At 49.2% G+C, this 18,516-nt stretch overlaps 1 protein-coding gene across 16 annotated transcripts in view; it reads right to left on the minus strand.

The window, feature by feature from the left end:
* phldb1b (pleckstrin homology-like domain, family B, member 1b) overlaps window positions 1-18,516 on the minus strand; it is a 475,105-nt gene that overhangs the window by 78,761 nt on the left and 377,828 nt on the right. For 14 of the 16 annotated variants that reach the window (XM_070894525.1, XM_070894517.1, XM_070894522.1 and 11 more), the window contains 3 exons: window positions 3,622-3,750; window positions 2,877-3,032; window positions 1,425-1,535 (listed from right to left, as the gene is read on the minus strand). In XM_070894525.1, coding sequence (XP_070750626.1) covers window positions 1,425-1,535; window positions 2,877-3,032; window positions 3,622-3,750 — 396 coding nt within the window. The remainder of the gene's footprint in view (window positions 1-1,424; window positions 1,536-2,876; window positions 3,033-3,621; window positions 3,751-18,516) is intronic. The other 2 variants (XM_070894521.1, XM_070894529.1) reach the window with 1 other exon arrangement.

An 18,516-nucleotide genomic window follows, 5' to 3' on the forward strand; every position in this document is an offset into this window, starting at 1 on the left:
ATTAGCTACCCTCCATTCCATAGGAACTGACCCAGAGTTGATCACCAATGCATCCACTATTTCTAGGTACTCTTGGATGCAGACTATCAGGCCCCGGGGATGTATCGGCCTTCAATCCCATCAATTTCCCAAACACAATTTCCCGCCTGATAAGGATATCCTTCCGTTCCTCCTTCTCACTAGACCCTCGGTCTCCTAGTACTTTCAGAAGGTTATTTGTGTCTTCCTTCGTGAAGACAGAACCGAAGTATTTGTTCAATTGGTCTGCCATTTCTTAGTTCCCCATTATAAATTCACCTGAATCCGACTGCAAGGGACCTACGTTTGCCTTCACTAATCTTTTTCTCTTCACATATCTATAGAAGCTTTTGCAGTCGGTTTTTATGTTCCCGGCAAGCTTCTTCTTGTAATCTATTATCCCCCTCTTAATTAAACCCTTAGTCCTCCTCTGCTGAATTCTAAATTTCTCCCAGTCCTCAGGTTTGCTGCTTTTTCTGGCCAATTTATATGCCTCTTCCTTGGATTTAACACTATCCTTAATTTCCCTTGTTAGCCACGGTTGAGCCACCTTCCCCGTTTTATTTTTACTCCAGACAGGGATGTACAATTGTTGAAGTTCATCCATGTGATCTTTAAATGTTTGCCATTGCCTATCCACCGTCAACCCTTTAAGTATCATTTGCCAGGCTATTCTAGCCAATTCACGCCTCATACCATCGAAGTTACCTTTCCTTAAGTTCAGCACCTTAGTTTCTGAACCAGTGATAAAGGGGGAAGGTACAGTGTAAGTAGGAAGGAACGTAGGAACAATGGTGGACAGGTAAAGACCATCTGATCCATCGAGGCTGCCACGCAATGGAGGCGGCCATTCAGCCCCTCGAGCCTGTTCCGCCATTCAATCAGATCATGGTTGATCTGTATCTTAACTCCATCTACCTGCCTTGGTTCCGTAACCCTGAATACCCTTACCCAACAAAAATCAATCAATCTCAGTTGTGAAATTTTCAATTGACCCCTTGCCTGAACAGCTTTTTGCGGAGAGAGTTCCAGATTCCCACGGCCCTTTGTGTGAAGAAGTACTTCCTGACATCACCCCTGAATGGCCTGGCTCTAATTTCAAGGTTCTGCCCCCTTATTCTGCATTTGCCTCACCAGAAGAAATAGTTTCTCTCTCTACCCGATCAAATCCTTTAATCCTCTTAAACGTCTCGATTAGATCGCCCATTAATCTTCTACACTCGAGGGAATACAAGCCCAGTCTGTGCAATCTGTCCTCATAACTTAACCCTTTCAGCCCCGGTATCATTCCGAAAGGAGAAACACAATGGCAGCAGCTCAACACAGGGAGCAAGAATCAGCCCAACCTCCATGGGCCAAAAGGCCTCCTTCTGAACCGAGGCTTCCGTCATTCTATATCTCCATACCTTCTGAAGCATTTGCACCATTGCGTTTTTCTCCCGATTCAGTCTCTCACACTCCTGAACGGTCTGATAGCGGATTTGATTAGCTTGCGTCTCCAAAGCAGAAACTTTGTCCTGCGGAATAAAGACACACATGTTTGAACACATAATCCAGGCTGATATGAGCGCAGTGCTGAGGGAGCGCCGCACTATCGGAGGGGCAGTACTGAGGGAGTGCCGCACTGTCGGTGGGGCAGTGCTGAGGGAGCGCCGCACTGTCGGAGGGGCAGTGCTGAGGGAGCGCCGCACTGTCAGAGGGGCAGTACTGTGGGAGTGCTGCACTGTCGGAGGGGCAGTACTGAGGGAGCGCCGCACTGTCGGAGGGGCAGTACCGAGGGAGCGACGCACTGTCGGAGGGGCAGTACTGTGGGAGCGCCGCACTGTCGGAGGGGCAGTACTGAGGGAGCGCCGCACTGTCGGAGGGGCAGTACTGAGGGAGTGCTGCACCTTCGGAGGTGCCGTCTTTCAGATGAGACGTTAAACCGAGGCCCCGTCTGCTCTCTCTGGTGGACGTAAAAGATCCCATGGTACTATTTCAAACAAAAGTAAGGGAGTTATCCCATGTGTCCTGGACAATACATAACCCTCAACCAACATCACCAAAACAGATGATCTGGTTATAAGAAATTGGAGCAGAAATAGGCCTTACAGCTCGAGCCTGCTCCATCATTCAGTAAGATCATGGCTGATCTTTGACCTCAACACCAGTTGCCCGCCCGATCCCCATATCCCTTAATTCCCTTAGTACCCAACATCTATCGATCTCAGCCTTGAGTACACTTGTCGACAGAGCAGTCACAGTCCTCCGGGGTCAAGAATTGGCACATTATAGCCCGTGGGAGCTTGCTGTGCGCCAATTGGCTGCCGCGTTTCCCACATTACAACAGTGACCACACTTCAGTGGCTGTAAATACTTTGGGAGATCCTAAGAGTGTGACAGGTGCTTGCTGGGTTTGGATTCACACTGGGGTCCCAGATGTTCACCGCCCACCGCTGCGGACTTGAAGGGGTGGAAAAGGCAACAACAGAAGAAGATAAGAAATAGGAGCAGGAGTCGGCCATTCGGTCCCTCGAGCCTGCTCCGCCAATCAATAAGATCATGGCTGATCTGATCTTGGGCTCAGCTCCACTTCCCCTCCCGCTCCCCATAACCTCTTATCCCCTTATCACTCAAATACCTGTCTATCCCCGCCTTAAAACATATTCAATGACCCAGCCCCCACAGCTCTCTGGGGCAGAGAATTCCACAGATTTACAACCCTCAGAAATTCCTCCTCATCGGCGTTTTAATTGGGCGACCCCTTATTCTTGAAACTATGCCCCCGAGTTCTGGATTCCTTCTCTGCATCTACCCCGTCGAGCCCCCTCAGAATCTTATCAGGGGGTGGGAGTTGTGTTGCCGAGGGCGGCTTGTACCTTTCGTCGTGTAGCACTGCGCTGATACTCGGCCTTGTCCTGCTGGAGCTGCTGGCACACCGTTTCCCGTTCCTCCTCCAAGCGGCTCTCCATCTCCAGCTGCTGAAACTCCAGGTCCTCGAAGAGCTTGGCCTCGGACTCCAGCGATTCCGCTTCCTACGACAAGCCATGAGAGATCCCGTCACTAACGGCTGAGCGACAGAACAAATAACCGAGCCCAGCTCCCTCCGCTCCGGCTTGTCTCCAAAACCCACCCAACAGACCGGGAATCAATCTATTTCTGTTTGGCCTACGATGCAAGGTGCTCAACTACTCGAGTCTCGAACCCTCAAAAAACTATCTACGTCTAATGCTTCAACATAAAGCAAATGGTCACGGTACGTTGTTAATTCAGGTTAAAGCAAAGTTAATTGTGTTTATTAAAAGCAGCTGGATAATGCATTCTGTTAAATTGGATTCCATCGCACTATATTACTTTTAATCAACGGCAAAAATCAGCAAAATGCAACACATATCCAATCATGCAAGGTTCATTCCAAACTACTCCAAAACTTCCTGGGTTTTAGCACTGGCACGGACTACCGCAAGTACCTTATCAAACGCTTCTGATTCCAGGATTCCTAATTGGCTTTTTTTGTTTTTGTTTACAGTGACATTAAGTACCAGGAATTAGGCATTTGTGCAGCGACTGAGAGGTCACACGATCCACGGGGAGGGGAAGCTAATGAGGTAAGAAAAGACTGACCCTTTTGAGGTGTTCCTGCAACTGTTGTCTCATTGACTCAGGGCAGTTATTAAGCTGGTTCTTCAACCCGTAGCAATGCGACTGCAGTCTCTCTACTTCTTTTTTCTCAGCATCAAGTTTTACCCTCGCCTGAATTTGAAAAACAAAAGCAAAAAAAAGAGAAAAAAAAAACACACTTCTCAAATCCCCGCCATGCAGAAGCCTGAAGATTAGAACAGTGGTGTAGCCATAGAAGGTTGGAATGGAGAATTGGCGGAGCAAGGGGGGCGGGGGTTAGAGCAGAGGTCTGAGAATGGAAGTCAAATTGATGATGTTTGAAGTTATCATTGTTAGAAAAATTTTGCTTCAGCTCTTGACCTATTCCTATATATATATATATATATAAAAAAAAGGGCTAGAATCTTACAGGGCAGGGGGCCATTCGGCCCATCGTTCCTGTGCCGGCTCTCAGAGAGCGATCCAATTGGTCTCACTCCTTTCCCCACAGCCCTGAAAATCTTTCCTTTTACCCAATCTCAGCAACATTTACCCGGTTTCTCTTTTTTTGTTTTTAAACTCAGTAAGTTATTTATTGTCGCCTGTTCTTGCGTTGTGTGATATTAGTAACCAGCGTTTGCCGGTGTAACCATCCACTGTACTTCACATTAATCCATTGTGTGAAATGGCGGGGAGATTCCTCATGGGGTGTTATCAATGAGAGTGCTTCTTCATTCAACGTGTGCGAGTGACGGATAGATAGATGGAGAGATAGGATGTCATTCAAACACCTGAGCACGTTTTTAACTAACATCACACGATATAATGTCAAGCCCCCAGTGTTTCAAATGAAGTCCCTAGATCGAGATTTCACCTCCATCCGGACATCTCTTTTCACTCGGAGAGTGTTGAGAGGGAAGGCTTTGGTTTGACTTGATCTATAATCTCAGGAGGGAATGTTCTCGAATTTGCCATTCCCGGTTATCATTGGGCTCAGGTGATGCTGAAAAGTTAACCGGGAGATGGTAATGCAGTCTGACTCACTCCGATGTCCAGTTCAAGCCATCTCCAAACTCCATTTTCTTCTACACTTGACGGAGCAACAGATAGATCCAATTCCCGTTTTAAAGGGCTGGCCCTGGATCCAAAGGTCAAAGACTACTTCCTCCCTCCCCCAAACCTCACCGAGGCACAACCCCCGAGGGGAGGGGGCGGGGGAGTTGGCGGGGGATTCTCCAGTAGCCTGCGACGTGAAGCATGTGACACTTTGATAACGGTCACCTGGAGGGTCTCCCGATGGCTGAATGGGGCAACAGACTGTGTGGGGTAAAAGTGACCCATGGCAAACAGAGAAGATCCCTATCTCTGTAACCTCCTCCAGCCCCACAACCCTCAGCGATCTCTGCCCTCCTCCAATTCCGGCCTCTTGCGCGTCCCCCAATTCCCATCGCTCCACCATTGGTGGCCGTACCTTCAGCTGCCTGGGCACGGAGCTCTGGAATTCCCTTCCTAAACCTCACTGCCGCTCTCTTTCCCCCTTTAAGATGCTCCTTAACACCTACTTCTTTGACCTTTGGATCCAGGGCCAGCCCTTTAATACGGGAATTGGATCTATCTGTTGCTCCGTCAAGTGTAGAAGAAAATGGAGTTTGGAGATGGCTTGAACTGGACATCGGAGTGAGTCAGACTGCATTACCATCTCCCGGTTAACTTTTCAGCATCACCTGAGCCCAGTGATAACCAGGAATGGCAAATTCGAGAACATTCCCTCCTGAGATTATAGATCAAGTCAAACCAAAGTCTTCCCTCTCAACACTCTCCGAGTGAAAAGAGATGTCCGGATGGAGGTGAAATCTCGATCTAGGGACTTCATTTGAAACACTGGGGGCTTGACATCACATCATGTGATGTTAGTTACAAACGTGCTCAGTTGTTTGAACCCTTCAGTCTGCGCTTAGTTCATTGCTGTCTATGGGGGCAGGGCGGAGGTGCCTCAGCTGGCCTCAGTACCGCTGCGTTAGGCAGAATAAAATAATTGGACAGAGGTCATTTATACTCAGCGAGTGGTTAGGATCTGGAATGCACTGCCTGAGAGGACGGTGAAGGCAGACTCAATCGTGGCTTTCTAAAGGAAATTGGATAAGTACCTGAAGGAAATTTTTTTTTGCAGAGCTAGGGGGAAAGAGCGGGGGGCAGGGGAGTGGGACTGGCTGAGGTGCTCTTGCAGAGAGCCGGCACGGGCTCGATGGGCCGACTGGCCGCCTCCTGTGCTTTAACCATTCTATGATTGTATGATCAATAAATAATCGGTGACCCTGGGCATGCAGACATCAAATGGAGATGGGGTCGGGCATGGGACGCGATGCCACACACCATAGTCAAACAGCTTGCATTTATATAGCGCCTTTAACATAGTAAAATGTCCCAAGGCGCTTCACAGCAGCGTGATATGGTACCAAGGCACATAAGATGACTTAGGACAGTTGGACAGAGAGGCAGGTTTTAAGGAGCATCTTAAAGGAGGAAAGAGAGGTAGAGAGGCGGAGAGGCTTAGGAATGGAATACCAGAACTTAGGACCTCTTGGATAACACCTGTTTAATGGCCACTCAGGTTAGTTACAGAATTCTATGTTTCTATAGCAGGAATGGGGTACTGAAGTTGCATGTTCAGCCATGAACTCATTGAATGGCGGTGCAGGCTAGAAGGGCCGAATGGCCTACTCCTGCACCTATTTTCTATGTTTCTAGAACAACTCCAAGAGCCTGTGCAACTAGGCCCCAGCAAGAGCAAGCTGATAAAAGGGAAAAACTGGGTGAGGAAATGATCCACCATAATGGTATTGTTTTGTTCTGAGAATTATAGAATTTGACAGCACAGGAGGCTGCCATTTGTCCCGTTTGTGTCTACGCCAGTTCTCGGAAAAACCGATTCAATTAGTTCCATTCCCCACCGTCTCAGCATGACAGTCCAACTCACACAATCCAACAAGCTGATCACACGTAGAATAAACATTCTGCCGTGAATCCTGGCTGACGACTCTGAATTTGGGAATTGGAATCAGCTTTGGTCCACCATGGTCATCGCCGGGACAATACCACATCAAGTGCAGCATAGGTCAGACCTCCCCCCCCCCCCCCGCCCCCCCGCCATAGCTTCTCAAACTGGGGTCAGTGAGGAGATCCCAGGGAGTTCGCGTGGGGGGGTCAGCAGTTGTTGACCACCTGGGGTGGGAGATACTTCGTGCTCCAATTCTGGTCTCCTGTACACCCACCCCGATTTTATTATCATCTTGGTTTTCTAATCCCATTGTGGCCTCCCGATCTCTGCAACATCCTCCAGCCCTACAACCCTCCGAGATCTCGGCGCGCCTCCAATTCTGGCCTCTTGTGTGTCCCTCGATTTCCGTTGCTCCACCCATCGGTGGCCGTGCCTTCAGCTGCCTGGGCCCTAAGCTCTGGAATTCCCTCCCTAAACCTCTCCGCCTCTCTCTCCTCCTTTAAAGAGGAAACTTAAAACCTACCTCTTTGACCAAGCTTTTGGTCACCTATCCTAATATATCTTATGGGGCTCAATGTCCAACATTGTTCGATTACGCTCCTGTGAAGCGCCTTGGGACATTTTATTGGGCGATATAAATTTAAGTTGTTGTTGTTAGCAGACACGGGGCCATGTGCGGGAGGTACACGTGGTCTGTACCCAGGCAGTAAGGCGACAAGTGCACGGGGCATCCTCTGTGCTGTTCCAGCTGCTGTGGGAAGCAGTTGACCAAGGCGTTGGGGTCAGTTGGACGCGAGGCTCGGCTTTAACTCCCAACGGTCACTACGGGCAGGGAGCACAGAACGGCTCCGGCCACTGCGCCTGGCAAGATCGCAAACACATCGAAAAGAAAATAGCGTGTCCGCCGCCTTCTTGCCCGCAGTGATCGGCTCAGCACCTCACCCGGCATCGCTTGCGCCAGGCATCGCGAGAACCGATACCGGCCTCTCACCCTCCCGGAAACTCCGCAATCCCACGCTCTGCACCGACAGAGAGATCAGAGCCCTCAAATCATTCCGAGGGCAACATTTACCTGCCCTGTGCTAACTCACCCGCTGAGTAACTTGTTCCACCCAAGAGATTTTTGGCTTTCATTAAGAGATAAAGAAAGAGAGCGTTTGGGGGGAACCTCCCACCCCGAGCTTTTCAGGAGATTGTGTGTGGAGAGTTTAACCCTTCAATGTCAAGCTCTGTCTGCCTAGTTTAATCTTGGACTCTCTCGCTCACAGAAAGCCCGAGCCCATTTGGGGGAAGAACGGTGTAATGTATGCAGCTGCGAGTATGCCCACAGGTTTGTGGGGCTGTTGAGTTGGGAGTGGCTTAGCCAGTCATGTGATGTTCACAAGACTCAATAAAACCCCAGCCAGTTGGGTTCGGGGGGGATCCGCGATGGGGCAGGTGGTTGTGAGCTTGGTGGATGAACTGGTAATATGTCGTGTGATTGTTAAACCTTTTGCTAATAAACTAACTAGTTATTAATAGCAATGTGTTGCTAGGAATTCTTAAGCAAATACGTTACAGAGAGCGACTCTGTACTTGATTAAAAAGCAAACAATGAGTTTGGAAAGATTCTCAGGCCATGTTCTTTGTTAATTAATTTAAAGCAAACAATTTATCGATACTGGTTCCCCTGGCGAGACGCGATAGGGTATTTGTTTTTCCGTTTGAGTGGCCCACACTTGGTGAAGTCCAATCCAGCTTCCTCTGGCCATGCCACGGGATTAGGAATAACAGCAGAAAGACGTCATCAACAACCGGTTAACCTAATACACGCACGGCATTAATCTATTTTAAAAAAATAAAAATGATTTTCAGTCGATAAGCGAAGTGCCTCACGAGGTGACTGGTCTGGAAACACGCACTCACTCGCGCACAACCGCTTCAGCAGGGACATGCAGTCAACTCGATGAGGCTGGCTCTGCAGGGGGGCGTAGGGGGGGGGGGGGGGGGAGGTGCAGAGGGCGGCTGAGGAAGCTAGGCCACTGTTACCTCACCTCCGCTCTCCGTTACCTAGGAGACCGTGCGACAGACAAAGCATGCAGAAGGGGAGGTAGGAGAAAAAGTAGCCATGGTCAGTATCTCAAAGGGTTAACACAATTAGAAGGAATTAGTGCATCAGAAGTTAGAGACAATAATTAAGCAAGAGTAGATTGTGTCATCAAAACTGCGTTAACCTTTCAATATCAAGCTTTGCCTGCCTAGTTTGATCTTGGACTGTCTCTGTATCGCTCACGGAAAGCTCAAGCCCATTTGGGGGACAAATGGTGTAATATATGCACCTGCTCACAGGTTGGTAGAGAAGTTGAGTTGGGAGTGGCTTAGCCAGTCACGTGATGTTCACAAGACTCAATAAAACCCCAGCCAGTTGGGTTTGGGGGATCCACGATGGGGCAGGTGGTTGTGAGCCTGGTGGATGAACCGGTAATGTGTAGTGTGATTGTTAAACCTTTGCTAATAAACCAACTCGTTCATAATAGCAATGTGTTGCTGTGAATTCTTAAGCAAAGAACCCATGAAGCAAATACATTACAAACGGGATCGGAATTCTTGTCGGATAGATCTCTGAATCCGCGCCTCAGATCATATTTCACAAAATCCGAAACTCAAATCTACAATTCCTTTCCGATACGCGGGAGCCAGTGATTTTAGCGTAATCCGCACCCTGTGGCTGCAATTGCCTGAGATGGGCCAGAGTCCCAGACCGATCGCTTACTGCGCAAATCTGCACTGGATCCAAATTCAGCTCAGCCGCATTGAGAAGGAAGAGTTCGAAGTCAATCTCGAGACCAAGTCGAGCGCTCACTGGATGGCAGTCTACAGCCCACACACAGCTGCTACTGAATGGTGAGTGTGTGTGTGTGTGAGAGTGAGAGAGTGTGTGTGTGTGAGTGTGTATGTGTGAGTGTGTATGTGTGAGTGTGTATGTGTGAGTGTGTATGTGTGAGTGTGTATGTGAGTGTGAGAGAGTGTGTGTATGTGTGAGTGTGTATGTGTGAATGTGTATGTGTGAATGTGTATGTGTGAATGTGTATGTGTGAATGTGTATGTGAGTGTGTATGTGTGAATGTGTATGTGAGTGTGAATGTGTATGTGAGTGTGTATGTGTGAATGTGTATGTGTGAATGTGTATGTGAGTGTGTATGTGTGAGTGTGTATGTGAGTGTGAGAGAGTGTGTGTGTGTGTGTGTGAGTGAGCGAGAGTGTGTGTAGGTGTGTGTGTGTGTGTGTGTGCTTCAGTGTCGTTACCAGCGAGTAACACTACACACTGGCTAAAACGGTATCGTTTCACTCATAATTGCTACTGCACGCCTTGTGTCGGTCTCTGTGTCATCACCCCACTCTTGGTGGCCGACACATTTGATTTTTTACAAAGGTTCCCCTCACCTTCGTCTGTTGGAGGTTTTGACCTCACTCTGCTGGATTTTAAAAAATTCATTCCTGGGATGTGGGCGTCGCTGGCAAGGCCGGCATTTATTGCCCATCCCTAATTGCCCCTTGAGAAGGTGGTGGTGAGCCGCCTTCTTGAACCGCTGCAGTCCGTGTGGTGAAGGTGCTCCCACAGTGCTGTTAGGGAGGGAGTTCCAGGATTGTGACCCAGCGACGATGAAGGAACGGCCGATATATTTCCAAGTCAGGATGGTGTGTGACTGGGAGGGGAACGTGGAGGTGGTGGTGTTCCCATGCGCCTGTTGCCCTTGTCCTTCTAGGCGGTAGAGGTCGCGGGTTTGGGAGGTGCTGCCGAAGAAGCCCTTCAGAACATCATCTGAGTGACCATGTGGGCCGAGGCACTGAGCGGCAGTAGACTATTTGACTATCGGAGCCTCGCAGCCCGTTTACAGCCAATCGCAGCAGACGTGTAATTTGCATCTGACCTGGTCAGGGACCCCGTCCGTGCCCGTCTCCTCAGCATCTCAGGGAGCTGAACCAACATCGATTGCAGACAATTGCTCCCTTGGACGCTTGAAGTGATGTGTAAGACCAGAGATTATAGCCCCACCGGGTAACAGTGTCAGAGGCAAAGCTTTGGACCACAAATCAAGTCTTCGACCAGCAGATCCAGAATCTGTCAACTGCTGATGTAAATCGAAGGTCAATATTCTGAGGCAGTTCTACTGGTGCAAAACTGTACTGGTAGGGGTTGGGGTTGGGGTTGGGGTTGGGGTTGGGGTTGGGGTTGGGGTTGGGGTTGGGGTTGGGGTTGGGGTTGGGGTTGGGTATCCACATGTCTAAACTGCAGTCCTCCTGAATTACAATGAATCACCGGAAACTCTGCAGGGCTTAGAATGGAGCTGACATCCACAGAAAATAGTCCAGTCTACTCTCTACCTCACAGGCCAGCACCACACGGAGTTACAGCACTGGGTTAGATACAGAGTAAAGCTCCCTCTACACTGTCCCATCAAACACTCCCAGGGCAGGTACAGCACGGGGTTAGATACAGAGTAAAGCTCCCTCTACACTGTCCCATCAAACACTCCCAGGGCAGGTACAGGGGATTAGATACAGAGTGAAGCTCCCTCTACACTGTCCCATCAAACACTCCCAGGGCAGGTACAGGGGGTTAGATACAGAGTGAAGCTCCCTCTACACTGTCCCATCAAACACTCCCAGGGCAGGTACAGCACGGGGTTAGATACAGAGTAAAGCTCCCTCTACACTGTCCCATCAAACACTCCCAGGGCAGGTACAGGGGGTTAGATACAGAGTGAAGCTCCCTCTACACTGTCCCATCAAACACTCCCAGGGCAGGTACAGGGGGTTAGATACAGAGTGAAGCTCCCTCTACACTGTCCCATCAAACACTCCCAGGGCAGGTACAGCACGGGGTTAGATACAGAGTAAAGCTCCCTCTACACTGTCCCATCACACACTCCCAGGGCAGGTACAGGGGGTTAGATACAGAGTGAAGCTCTCTCTGACCTCACTCTACAATGTCTCCCGCCCACTCCACTTACCTGGCGTTTTTCATTTCCCACTCCAGCTGCCCCGGCACCTGTTTTAAAGCGATCCCAGATCTCGAGCAGTTATTTTTACTATAAATTTAAAATACACCTCGTCTCCCTGTGATTCGAAAGTATTTGCTTTTATTTCAAAAATCTACTGGGAATACAATACCCACCCCTACCTGCAAATAAGCCTCAGCTCATAGAGCTTTTCCAAGACCACCCACCCTGGGTTGACGTGCTATCCGCTATCCGATGACATCAACTGAGCCCCCCCATCACTCGCTCCCGTGTCCCACCCTGCATGTCCTCACCCCCCTCCCATCCCCCAAGTTTACGATTAGTTAGATCCCAAGTTAGAATCTATTCCAGTTGTTTTTGTGGAAACTATTTTGAACCTTTAAGGCTTTTATGGAAGTGAAATAACCGTGTGAATTCAAACAGAGAAAACAGAGATAAGGTGGCTGCTTTTTAAAAAAAAAATCAAGAGGCAAATCGAACGGATGAATTTGAAGCATTCTCAACCCTGGACAACAGTCGGAGAAAGTCCCTGGAAACGATGTTTTATTCACACAATAGAAATACAAGACTTTAAAAACAGGTACAAGCTCGGAGAGAGGGAGAGAGAGGGAGAGAGGGAGAGAGGGAGAGAGAGGGAGAGAGAGAGAGGGAGAGAGAGGGAGAGGGGGGGAGAGGGAGAGAGAGAGAGGGGGAGGGGAGAGAGAAGAGGGAGGGAGAGAGAGAGGGGGAGGGGAGAGAGGGAGAGCGGGGGAGAGAGAGAGGGGGAGAGAGGGAGAGAGAGAGAGAGAGAGAGAGAGAGAGACTGACCCACCACAAACCACGGCACCCATCACTGCAGACAAGGTGAGCGATAGCTTCATACACAAAATTTATTTTCTTAAAAGTATTTTGTGATTCAACAGTTTATAACAATAATCCTGCATTTATCAGGAGGCTTTGCTCCAGTTTTGGTCCCGAGCTCTGTTTGCTGTAGTTTATCGACTGTTTAAATAGACTCTGTGGACTGTTGCTGTGAGTCCTGCTGTACCCGCTCCCCCATCTCTAACACCATTGGCTGACACAGCGATCGGTGTCAATACTCACTTCGTCCTGCTACACCCCAACGTACAGTCCACTTCCTATTTCATTGTTCTCACAGGGATCATTTGCTGAAACACTTAATTACTGTCAATCGCCATTGATTAATGCCTCTAAATCACTCAACGTTTTGTCAATTATTCACGTTCTAATGCTTTAGGGTTTAATTCCTTCTCAGCTATGTTTGGGGCACTGGTTAATTAATTCATTATACTAATGGAGCCAGATTGGAATTTAACATGAACACCCTTGGGTGCTGGGAACGGGAAAGGGTGCTTCAGGCTTTCAAACACTCCCCAAAATTTCTGATTTGTTTTTCTCAATCAAGCCACTCCTTATTTCAAAAAAACGCTCCTTACACCACTCGATAGGTGGTCTTCTCGAGCTGGTCAGCCCCACAATTCCACCAGTGACAACCCATTCATTAGGACTCCCATTTCTAAATGGGATATTAGTGAATAGTTACTGATCGACCAGTGACCATAACCCATGCCTGGACTGCATGCTTTGGAGTTTTTGTCCAACTGGACTGTCAGCTGTGGCTCAGTGGGCAGCACTCTTGCCTCAGAGGCAGAAGGTTGTGGGTTCAAGTCCCACTCCAGCGACTTGAGCACAAAAATCTAGGCTGACACTCCCAGTGCAGTGCTGAGAAAGAAAGAAAGACTTGGATTTATATAGCGCCTTTCACAACCACCGGACATTTCTGAAGGAGTGCTGCACTGTCGGAGGTGCCGTCTTTCAGTTGAGACATTAAACCGAAGCCCCGTCTGCTCTCTCAGATGGACAAAAAAGATCCCATGGTACGATTTCGAAGAAGAGCAGGGGAGTTATCCCCGGTGTCCTGGGGCCAATATTTATCCCTCAATCAGCATAACAAAAACAGATTATCTGGTCATTATCACATTGCTGTTTGTGGGAGCTTGCTGTGCACAAATTGCTGCTGTTTCCCACATTACAACAGTGACTACACTCCAAAAGTACTTCATTGGCTGTAAAGCGCTTTGGGACGTCCGGTGGTCGTGAAAGGCGCTATCGAAATGCAGGTTTTTCTTTTAACTTGCTTGATTAATGTTTCTATTTGAACCTTATTGTGAAATTCCTATTTGAAAAAAGGATCTGTTGAAGAGGTTAGGTCTGGTCTGGGAAACGCGTGTCCAAACTCCACCCGAATACAAATCCTGTCTGGATCACCGTGAACACTTTAACCAGTCCCGAAAAAACAGCACTGAGCAAATTAACCCCACCGCGTTTCGTAAACAAACACAGCGAGCCCTTCAGGGGCATTCACTTCAGCATTAATTCATTGGCATTGATTTTGTGAGTTAATTTGTCCTGCAGACTTTTAAGATTACACGTCTGTCTCCGTGAAGCGCACAGAATTAGAGCATTCTGCTTTTACAGTTTGTAGCTTCCTTGTGCCCGTCTTTCGGGGTTTCCCAGTGTGTGGGGGAGGAGGGGGATGAGGGGGGCAGAGTGGATTGAGGCGGTGATGGGCTCTCAGTAGGGGTTGCCAACCCTCCAGTATTGCCCTGGAATCTCCAGGAATCGAAGATTAATCTCTAGGATACCGCTGCAAGCAATAGCCGGGAAATAAAATCATCAGAGCGTTAAAAAAATAATTGTGTTTATTTTCTTTGAACTGTTTTGTTTCTTGGTAATAAATATATTGGCGATTGGGGTTGGGTGGGGGGGGGGGGGGTGGTGGGTGAGGCCATTCAACCGGGTGGGGCATTTGGAGGTCATGTGATGAACCTCCAGGAATATGTCCAATCAGAGTTGTCAACATTAACTCTCAGGCCCCTCAGGCAGCTAGAAGGGCCTCCTACATTGTTCCAATGAAGCTCAATGCTCAAGCTCAAGGAACTTTCGATCAGGCACTGTACAAAACCTTCCAGACTCACCAACTTTAGATCAGAACCACCGCTCCCATTTTCTCAGGCAGATGTTTCTGCTTTTGCAATTTACACCTTCTCTGGGGCCATCTTATGATTCTTTACTGGTCCCATCACCATGCCCTTTTACCTTGCACCCAACCCTTTAATCTCTCCTGCCCCCCACCCCCCCGCCCCCCATCCCCGACCCCCATCACAGACCATCACCCCCTCCGCCTCCTTTCCCTGCCTCTGCACTTGTTAAATCTCTCCAATGTCTTCCAGTTTTGATGCAAGGTCAGTGACCTGAAACGTTACCCCCATTTCTCCCTCCAACCCCCACACAGGCTCTGCCCGACCTGCTGAGTATTTCCAGCGTTTTCTGTTTTTTGTAGCCCTTATTAAATCTTGGTCAAAATCTTTCCTTTACAGCGTCTGTTCCCTCTGTTTACCATAACACCTCCGCTGCTTCGTGCCTGGGGCTAAGTGATTTATGATGACTCAACACTACTTACAAAAACAGTCTTTTGACACAGCCCCTGGGCGTGCTTGAGCAAAACTCAGGTATTGGAACAGTAAGGAGTGGGGCCAGCCGAGTGTGGAGATCGGTCGCTGGTCGTACTGCTGGAAATCATCACCTTACATCGAGTGTATAGCACAGACACAGGCCATTCGGTCCCACGAGTCCGTGCCGGGGTTTATGCCCCACCGCTCCGTGCCGGGGTTTATGCTCCACACCAGCCCCCTCCCACCCCTCTCCATCTCACCCCATCACCATATCCTTCTATTCCTTTCTCCCCCATGTGTTTATCCAGCTTCCCCTTAAATGCATCAATACTATTCACCTCAACCCCTCCCTGTGGCAGCGAGTTCCATATTCTCACCCCTCTCTGGGTAAAGAAGTTTCTCCTGAATTCCTTGTTGGATTTATTAGTGACTGTCTTATATTGATGGTCTCCCTCCACAAGGGGAAACATCATCTCTATGTCTACCCTCTCATATCCTTTCATCATTTTAAAGACCTTTATCTGGTCACCCCTCAGCTTTTAGAGAAAAGAGCTCCGGCCTGTTCAATCTTTCCTGTTAATTATAACCTCTCAGTTCTGGTATCGCTCTGGGCAATCTTTAGTGAACCTGCTCCAGTGTCAGCCGTGGCTCAGTGGGCAGCACTCTCGCCTCAGAGTCAGAAGGTCGTGGGTTCAGGGACTTGGGCACATAAATCCAGGCTGACACTCCCAGTGCAGTGCTGAGGGAGCGCTGCACTGTCGGAGGGGCAGTGCTGAGGGAGCGCTGCACTGTCGGAGGGGCAGTGCTGAGGGAGCGCTGCACTGTCGGAGGGGCAGTGCTGAGGGAGCGCTGCACTGTCGGAGGGGCAGTGCTGAGGGAGCGCCGCACTGTCGGCGGGGCAGTGCTGAGGGAGCGCCGCACTGTCGGCGGGGCAGTGCTGAGGGAGCCCCGCACTGTCGGAGGGGCAGTACTGAGGGAGAGCCACACTGTCGGAGGGGCAGTACTGAGGGAGAGCCACACTGTCGGAGGGGCAGTACTGAGGGAGAGCCACACTGTCGGAGGGGCAGTACTGAGGGAGAGCCACACTGTCGGAGGGGCAGTGCTGAGGGAGAGCCACACTGTCTTAGGGGCAGTACTGAGGGAGCGCCGCACTGTCGGAGGGGCAGCTCAGAGGGAGCGCCGCACTGTCAGAGGTGCCGTCTTTCAGATGAGACGTTAAACCGAGACCCCATCTGCTCTCTCAGGTGGATGTAAAAGATCCCATGGCACTATTTCGAAGACGAGCAGGGGAGTTCTCCCTGGTGTCTGGTCAATATTTATCCCTCAATCAACATAACAAAAAACACAGATTATCTGGTCATTATCACATTGCTGTTTGTGGGAGCTTACTGTGCGCAAATTGACTGCCGTGTTTCCCACATTACAACAGTGACTACACTCCAAAAGTACTTAATTGGCTGTAAAGTGCTTTGAGATGTCCGATGGACGTGAAAGGCACTATATAAATGCAAGTCTTTCTCTACAGGAGACCAGAATTGTGCGCAGCACGACATGTGCGGCACGATTACTTGCTCCTGATCCGAGCCCGGGTCTGTTGCGGGTTGATTGAGATCCAGCACCTCATCAGTGCAGCAGCCGCTGAGAATAGGAGGAACCGGGAAAGATCGGAAAGGCTTCGTGTCGATGAACCAACCTTTTTGCAGCAAAAGTAACTTCCGACTTACAAATGGCCCCAAACACTGCATCCCGAGACACATCAACATCCTCCACCAGAATCATACCGGGGCTAAAGGGTTAAACTACGAGGACAGGTCGCACACTTGTGTTCCCTCGAGTGTAGAAGATTAATGGGCGATCTAATCGAGGGGTTTATGATGATGAAAGGTTGGATAGGGCAGATAGACAGAAACTATTTCCTCTGGTGGGAGGAGTCCAGAAGAGGGCCAGAACCTTGAAATTAGAGCCAGGCTGCTCAGGGGCGATGTAAGGACATAACTTAACATAACAAATAGGAACAGGAATAGGCCATTCGGCCCCTCGAGCCTGCTCCACCATTCAATAAGATATGTGAGCTCAACTCTTCACACAAAGGGCAGTGGATATCTGGATATCTCTCCCACAAAAAGCTGCAGAGGTTGGGAGAAGTCAATTGAAAATTTCAAAACTGAGATAAATATTTTTGTTGGGTAAGGGTATTAAGGGTTACAGAACCAAGGTAGGTCAATGGAGTTAAGATAGAGATCAGCCATGGTCTATCAGAATGGCGGAACAGGCTCGGGGGCTGAATGGCCTCCTCCTGTTCCTATCCTCCGCACGTTGTTGGACTGTCAGATTCGGCCCTGGCCCGAGTGAGGAATTTGGGCCTTGGCTTGGCTTTGGCCAGAGATACTGGTGTAGATTCTGAAGTGACCGGGGAAGGAAGAGCAGGCGATTTCTGTAATGGACAGCCAGTTATAAGCTGAAAATCTACCCGGTTGTCCAAGGAATACTTGAGCCAGTCCCAGACTCCCAGAGCGGCCACTGGGTAATCTGGCTGCAATAATTGTAGCTTTTCTCCCAATAAAAGTCGCGGACAGAAAGGGTCAACCTATCAACTCCTGCACAGCGCTTCCTGTCAGCCCCACTGCTTGTGGAGGTTTAATCAGCCGGATTGTGCTTTAATAAAGGATGCTTCGCTTGGCAGAGTTTGCAAAAACTGTCATTAATTAGTGTCTTTGTGGGATTGAATTGAAAAGTAGAGAAATTATGCGAAACGTGCATTGATTCTTGGTCACACCACACCTGGAGTGCTGCGTGCAGTTCTGGTCGCCATATTATAAAAAGGATATTGAGACACTGGAGAGGGTGCAGAAAAGATTTACGAGGATGATACCAGAAATGCGAGGGTATACATAGCAGGAAAGGATGAACAGGCTGGGTCTCTTTTCTCTTGAAAAAAGAAGGCTGAGGGGTGACCTAATAGAGGTCTTTAAAATGATGAAAGGTTTTGATGGAGTGGATACAGAGAGAGTGTTTCTACTTGTGGGGAGGAGCAAACCTAGAGGCCATCAATATAAGATAGTCACCAAGAAATCCAATGGGGAATTCAGGAGAAGCTTCTTTCCCCAGAGAGGGGTGAGAATGTGGAACTCGCTGCCACAGGGAGTGGTTGAAGCGAATAGTATCGATGGATTTAAGGGGGAGCTGGATAAACACATGAGGGAGAAGGGAACAGAGGGTTATGCTGATAGATTTAGATGAGGAAAGACGGGAGGGGGCTCGAGTGGAGCATAAACGCCGGCATGGACTGGTTGGGCCGAACGGCCTGTTTCTGTGCTTTATATCCTGTGTAAATCTGTGTAAGAGGGCCCAGGGGCTGAATGGCCTGTTTCTGGGCCGTATATCCCGTGTAAATCTGTGTAAGAGGGCCCAGGGGCTGAATGGCCTGTTTCTGTGCCGTATATCCTGTGGGGCTCAGCAATCG

This window comes from Pristiophorus japonicus, chromosome 11, assembly GCF_044704955.1.
Source record: "Pristiophorus japonicus isolate sPriJap1 chromosome 11, sPriJap1.hap1, whole genome shotgun sequence".
Taxonomy (NCBI): domain Eukaryota; kingdom Metazoa; phylum Chordata; class Chondrichthyes; family Pristiophoridae; genus Pristiophorus; species Pristiophorus japonicus.